At 39.0% G+C, this 6,912-nt stretch overlaps 1 protein-coding gene across 6 annotated transcripts in view; it reads left to right on the top strand.

Annotated features, from left to right (window-relative positions):
• The first annotated feature begins 1,511 nt into the window (after window positions 1-1,511).
• Window positions 1,512-6,912, top strand: part of LOC130550673 (histone-lysine N-methyltransferase set-1-like) — a 23,678-nt gene continuing 18,277 nt past the window's right edge. For all 6 annotated transcript variants that reach the window (XM_057328179.1, XM_057328181.1, XM_057328177.1 and 3 more), the window contains exons 1-6: window positions 1,512-1,717; window positions 2,624-2,734; window positions 2,974-3,115; window positions 4,173-4,365; window positions 4,860-4,958; window positions 6,316-6,414. In XM_057328179.1, the coding sequence (XP_057184162.1) occupies window positions 1,693-1,717; window positions 2,624-2,734; window positions 2,974-3,115; window positions 4,173-4,365; window positions 4,860-4,958; window positions 6,316-6,414 (669 nt within the window). In that variant the 5' untranslated portion in view covers window positions 1,512-1,692. The remainder of the gene's footprint in view (window positions 1,718-2,623; window positions 2,735-2,973; window positions 3,116-4,172; window positions 4,366-4,859; window positions 4,959-6,315; window positions 6,415-6,912) is intronic.

Consider the following 6,912-nt stretch of genomic DNA (forward strand, 5'->3'; position numbering starts at 1 on the left):
AACTTGTAAGGGAGGGAATTGTTGGCCACATTCCCAGGAAGTGTGTGTGAGTGTTTAACCAGGCGTGAATGAGCACAGAGGAACAATGGGAGATTTTTGATAGGAAATACAAGTTGCGTATCCTCTACAATAATATTTTCTTCTAAAGAAAATGAGTTTCAAAACTGTTATGAGAATGTTTTTTGAGTGTTTTTTGCATTGAATAAAAGATTAGAATTTTAAGAATAGTAACTTTTATTTTATTGTTTTATTTCAGTTTATTGAGTTATTGACTTTTAAGTTTGAAGTTTTGAGATTTTTCTTTTTCATTATTAATAATAGAAGATCAATTGATTAAGACCCATGATTTTGAAGCTTCTGTCCCATTATTGATTTTTTATGATAATAGATTAGTTTTTAAGTTTTATTATTGATACTTTCTTCCCCATTAGTGACTTTTGCTTTATTTTGTTTCAGTTCACTGAGTTACCATTTGCATGGCTGAAGAGGGTCCAGGCCTCGCTTATGAGAGAAGCATAGCTTTTCAGGCTAGAATACAGACCATAGCAAAAGTGCTGTCTGAGACTAAGGGAATTAATAATCACTTTTGGGAGGAGGCGACATACACTGATGCAGAGGGGATAGAAAAGAATCTAACAGAAGAAAGAAAAAACTGGCACCTGAATCAACTGACAAAGATTCGAAATTTAGACTCTGCCCAGTGGGAGTGACCTTACATTCAGTGGGAGGAGATTGTAAAGAATTGTTGTAGAGTAGGAGTGTTGAAACACTACATGAACGAAGTCTGCTCATACCGATATAATACATTTAATAATACCCCCCTGGATGTGATCCAGGCAAGAGGGCAGGAGGCTGATGGCCGTGACGGGTGAACCAAACAGCTGACTGCACAAAATAAGGGCTCTGAAAATAAGTTGAGCGGTTTGCTTATATAGTAGTGTTTTGTGCGATCTGCTAAAGGTAAACCCTGAATGCTGTTGGTCCTCGTAGAAAGGTGTGTGTGTGTGTGTGTGTGTGTGTGTGTGTGTGAGTGTGAGAGTGCATGAGACGTTCAGGTGATTACCGTGTGAGAAGGAGAGGTTTGGTGTATAAGACCTCCGTGTGTGCGCGAAGCTAAAGGAGTGGTTGAGAGATAGAGGGAGAGCCAGAGGGGCTCTGTGTGTGTAAGTGTGTGTGTAAGTTTGTATGAGGGCTCAGAGAAATCTATGGATATGTGAGTGTTTAGGAAGTGAATGAGAGAGAGAGGTGGAATTGTGTTTGCCTGTGTGTGTGTGTGTGCGTTGGTGCCACCTGATAATGGGGACATTTTACCTGAATACATACCGACTCTGTGAGGACACAACGTAACTGAAAGGACACGGCTGATGTCCTCATAAGTCGCGCGCCATAAACAGGCTTAAGAGCTTCCCACCAACCACTTCCCGCGTTTTCTCAACATGTCCTAATATGCACGTTATACCGTTTTTTTCAGTGTGTGCCAGTGTTTGCTCAGAGGTATAATCTCCCTCTATCGAACATTCCGTGGTATTGCAGCGCCACACACATTTCAGCCGTCAATGAGCGCGTTTCATTGGTTGAACACATTCTGTTCAGCGATTGGCTGCTTTCGATGTCAGTCAAACCTACGCGGACGTTCAGGCAACGTCGTTGATGACTGAATGAACAAAACTCCTGTGAATATCTTCATTTTACATGGAAAACATCTTTACGCGTAAAGGTAAGTTTAAGTTATGCTTATTTGTAGATTATTTTACCTTAGTAACTCGTTTTGTAAGATATGTTACATTCCATTTTCGTGTATTGGTAATGATGATTGTGGCCTACGGCATCAATATAGTCTTCAAGTTGTTTTTCTACAAGTTAACTTATATGTTTGGTACAAATATATTCACAAATGGTTCATAGACAATGTAATACGGTTTAGTTAATGAACCTGATCGTCGTGATTGCATGAGTGAATGGATTTACAGTTTAATTAGATGGTTAATTGGGCTTAAACAATTAAATAAGGCAGGCAAGTTACTCATATGGGTCACACTTTATTTTAAGGTCCAATTCTTGCTATTAACAAACCATTTACTATGACTTTTGCCTCAATAAAACTCCTAATTTGGTGCGTTTTAATAGTGTGATAAGTTAGTTGTTAGGTTTAGGTATTGTAACGCTATAATATGATCATTATAACGTTAGAATATGATCATGCAGATTGCAGAATATGTGTTTTATAAGTACTAATAAACAGCCAATATTCGAATAATTAGCATGCTAATTAATTTACATTTAGTCATTAAGCAGACGCTTTTATCCAAAGCAACTTACAAATAAGCTATTAATAACTATTAATAGTGAGAATTGGTCTCTAAACTAAAGTGTTACCCAGTTTCTTAATAAACAACTTGATTAGCTGAATGTATGAATTAATATTTTAGTATGATATAGGGATATTTAAAAAAAATTAACCGAACCTAAAGCACACTTAATGATATATTGTATATGTATATTTGTAATATATGTATTATTAGTCTGACACCTTGCGCTAATGCAGTTTACTTATTACATAATATAACTGATATGATATAACTGACATTTATAGGGACTGTATACTCTTTATGTTCTTGTTTAGTTAAAATGCCAAGAAAAAAGAGAATGCATCCTGAACATGATGCCAAAGAACATGTGTTGACAGGCAAAGACAAAGCCTTCATTGAGGAAAGACACATCAATGCATTTAAAGGTAGGTTGTGCATCACAAATCACGGACAATTTCTCTAATATAACATGTTACATACAACAGTGTAACTAAAGTAATTCTGTATGTTATAGTGGTAAAAATCCTGTGCTTGACTACTATGTTTTTAACTGTGCTTCACTTTATATTTCATTTCAGGTTTTACAGGGTTTATTTCTTTTGAAAGGATAAATCCATTTGTTGCATATCAAATAGGTTCATGTTTAATTGTTTTGCCTTTGTAGGGAGAGGTGTGTTTGCGCTTGAACACATTGAAAAATCCACATTTGTTGTACAGTACCGTGGAATTCTGTCCCAGAGTAAACATGTTGAAGACACGCAAGGCAACTACTTGTTTGATTTCACATGGAATGGAAGACGTTATTGGTAAGTTGCCTAGTTTTGGTATACTTTGTTTTTTGTTTATAATCAGAGTCAAGTGTTTATATTTCTGCAGCAACAACAACAGTAATATAATTTTGTATTATGACAATAAAGAAGTTTTTACCTTTTTTCCAAATACCAAGTTAACTTGTCATTCTGAGATGACAAAATGACCATGAGGGTGATTCCTGATGGAGGTTATATTTTAGCCTTGATCGGACAATCCTGCCTTATCTTCGCTTGTTAGGAAGCAAATAAACTGTCACAATGTCTTTTTAAAAATAGGTCAAATACACAAAGCTTGAGGCCTACTCACATTTAGCACAATTGCTTTCAATCGTGCCCAAGCGCGATTGTCCCCCCTCCCCACTCACCTGCTGGCCTACACTCACATTGTAGTTTACCATCTGCACCCGAGCATGCTTTCATCATTACGATGCGACTGCTTTTAAGTAAACATAAACAAAGCAATCTCTCTCAGCACAACGGAATCCAACGTAATGTTCAGTTTGTGGCTTATTAGGTGTGTTTAACTTCATGCACGTGCAGCACAGACTGATCCCAATCTGCTTATGATATCATTGTCATACGAGAGCGATATGAGAGTAAACCGGTCATTATGCTTTTAAATCACCCTCGTATACTTTATCATAAAGACGATCTTTACACACAGTGTTGCATTATGGTTGACTAACCTGATATCCGGAGTAGTTTTGGCCGCGGTCACACACACCTGCACAGGTAGTGTGCCGTGTATCAGATGTTTTTTACTGTGACAGCTAAATCTCAGGGAGAAATTTAAAGAGTCAAATAATTTGCGTCATGCTTTCAGTACCACAATTTGCGCTCATACTGTCCCCTTTCCAAACCACGCTCCGGCCCACCTCTTCCAACCAGACCAGTAAGTGAACCGCGCCTGAGCACGGTTGCGAGCACTCACACTAGTCAATTGAACCAGGCTTTAGGTGTCAAACGCTCCCGGGCGCAGTTCGATTGGGACAATGTGAGTAGACCCTTAGATTAACCTGAAAATGTCTGTCATGCACTGTTTTTCTCACAGCATCGATGCTTCAAAAGAGGATGGATCACTTGGAAGATTGGTGAATGATGATCACATACACCCAAACTGCAAAGTCAAGACAGTTGTGTTTAAAGAAAAGCCACACTTATGCCTTTTTAGTATTAGAGATATCTTTCCAGATGAGGAGATAACGTACAACTATGGTGATTCCTCTTGGCCATGGCGATCCATGGTGAGTCTTCAAGTTCAAGATTATATACTTTATAGTAATGATATGTAAGGATAATTGTAAACTGGCATATTCCAAAAGATTGACACTTAGCATATAAAACAAAGAAGCATCCAAAATTTACAATCTCTCCTATTGCCCCCTACATTATAAAAGATTGCTAAAATCAGCCATTTGTTCACAGGTTTATCATGTCTTATTTGAGAATTGGCGCATAGTGCACTATAGGCATGAAGTAGATATTCTGTCAGACAGTTTAAATTTAATGTCCATTGAAATCTGATTTTGTTTCAGTATGTTGTATTGTGTCCTGCTTAATTTTAAGAAATCATCTGTTTTTTCTGTCTGCTTTGTGTGTGTAATATGTTAGCATTAAAAAGTGATAGTATGTACTCGCCCTTGAATTGACCTTGTATATATGTTGTAGAAGTAGTTGTAGTGGCCACTAGGCAAAGGTTTGTGTCTTAATGTTGTATCTGTCTTTCTCCCATTTTCAGGAATTGGGTGATAAGAGCTCAGGGACTGTGGACGATTGCAGTTTTCATCCTTCTCCATCAGAGAATTACAGTGTTAATCCTTCATCAGAGAAAGAGAAAGTAAGTGAAGATGTTTTTCTTCAGGACACTGATGTGATGTTAGATGTTGAAAGCTTTTACGTGAGTTCTTGTCTCAAACTTTGACCAAATAATAAGTATTTGGAAAGATGAAGAGTTTTCTGGTCATAGCATGTCTATTTAAAGCGGAGGTAACGCACGCAGTTTCTGCCAATCTCATATTAATTTGAGTAGCTATAGAGTAGTATTGCAAACTTCATATCTTCAAAGAGTATTTAGTTTGATCTCATTTATAAAAGACAGATACAGCTGTACGATTATTTCTGAAAACAGTCGACGCTTCTAAAGGCGTGCAGTGGGTGGAACTACAGCACAAGCACCCAATACATCATCGTGTTTTCCCTGCATAAGTGTTGATTCACTGTAAGTTTGTGTTGTTTACATAATGCATGTATGCACTGATAGCCAACAAAACCAGCATCTTTTAGCACTGGGACCGCTCCATCTATCAGTTTCAAACGATCTGCAAATCCAGCGTTATATCCACTGTTTATATAAGGTTCATTACCGAAATGTCGTGGACAAACGAACACGGCTAAACTTCTGTAGCGAACGAAACATATTGATGGGCGTGCTCTTTCTCTCTCGTTCTCTCACTCTGGCTGGTTGACGGGTTGTCGTGCTTGTCCGAGGCAATTGTCCAATAAGGGACTAAGAACCCTTGTCACGAAACGGGAATTCATGTTCGAAAAAAACTTTACAAAATCTGTAGGAACCCTGAGGGAGTGTATTGAGCACATAAATACTACGTCATACCTCCAACTCATTTTATGACAAGTTGACTGTCAAGCATGAGAAGCCAGCACGTTTATCATTGTAAAGATGTCAGAATGCTTGAAATAGCTTGTTACTCCACCTTTAAAGATGAAGAATAACTTATCACACATTGACTAGGTATTTCCAGAATGCTTCCCTTGATTTTCATCTTGTGTGTGGGGGGATGGGCATGACACTGACCTGTAATGTAAGGACAGCTTCCCTTATGAGGACCATCAATCTAGGCAACATTATCATGTGTAGTATGTAAGGGATAATCCACGGCTAGCCCTGCACTAAAAGATTTTATTGCACGACATGCAGGCGAAGATGTTTCTTCAGTGAACTGTATTTAAAATCCTGTAATGCATGCTAGCCATGGATTATCACGCTTATACCATGGTCATTGAGTTATAGCATTTATCCGACTTAATTATTGATAGAGAATGGTGACCAAACTGACTGGAACATCCTGCCAGCCAATCAGAATTGAGTATTCAGACTGACCATGGTATATCTGGACCTTTTATCATTGGCAAACCTTCGTGTCTTAATGTTGTGTCTGTCTTTTTCCCATTTTCAGGAATTGGGTGATAAGAGCTCAGGGACTGTGGACGATTGCAGTTTTCATCCTTCTCCATCAGAGAATTACAGTGTTAATCCTTCATCAGAGAAAGAGAAAGTAAGTGAAGATGTTTTTCTTCAGGACACTGATGTGATGTTAGATGTTGAAAGCTTTTACGTGAGTTCTTGTCTCAAACTTTGACCAAATAAATGATGTTTTATTAACAAAGTTCGGGAGAAGCCGGAGCACATAATCAAACTCGGCCGGTTCACCATTGGCAACCACGTCATCTATCCAAACGAGTTTCGTTAACAAAATTCAGGTGAAGCCGGAGCTCATAATCAAACTCGGCTGGTTCGCTACCAGCAATCACGATTTTCACCCTATCAGCTCAAGCGAGCCTCCGCATAAATAAGACCAGAATTCTTACTGCACCTTCTCTACAGTAATGCAACATCCCTCCACCTCCCCGGCCGATCTCCCGAACTCGCTTTCCACAGCAGGACCCCGGGGGGTGAGCTCTGGGTTCGGGCCATTTCCGAGCTCGGCGCACTCGCCCCCATCAGGGGGAGAGTGTTCCGGGGTCGGAAGGAATCGGCGAGCTCGGAGCCCGCC

Source organism: Triplophysa rosa, unplaced genomic scaffold, assembly GCF_024868665.1.
Source record: "Triplophysa rosa unplaced genomic scaffold, Trosa_1v2 scaffold393_ERROPOS157946, whole genome shotgun sequence".
NCBI lineage: Eukaryota > Metazoa > Chordata > Actinopteri > Cypriniformes > Nemacheilidae > Triplophysa > Triplophysa rosa.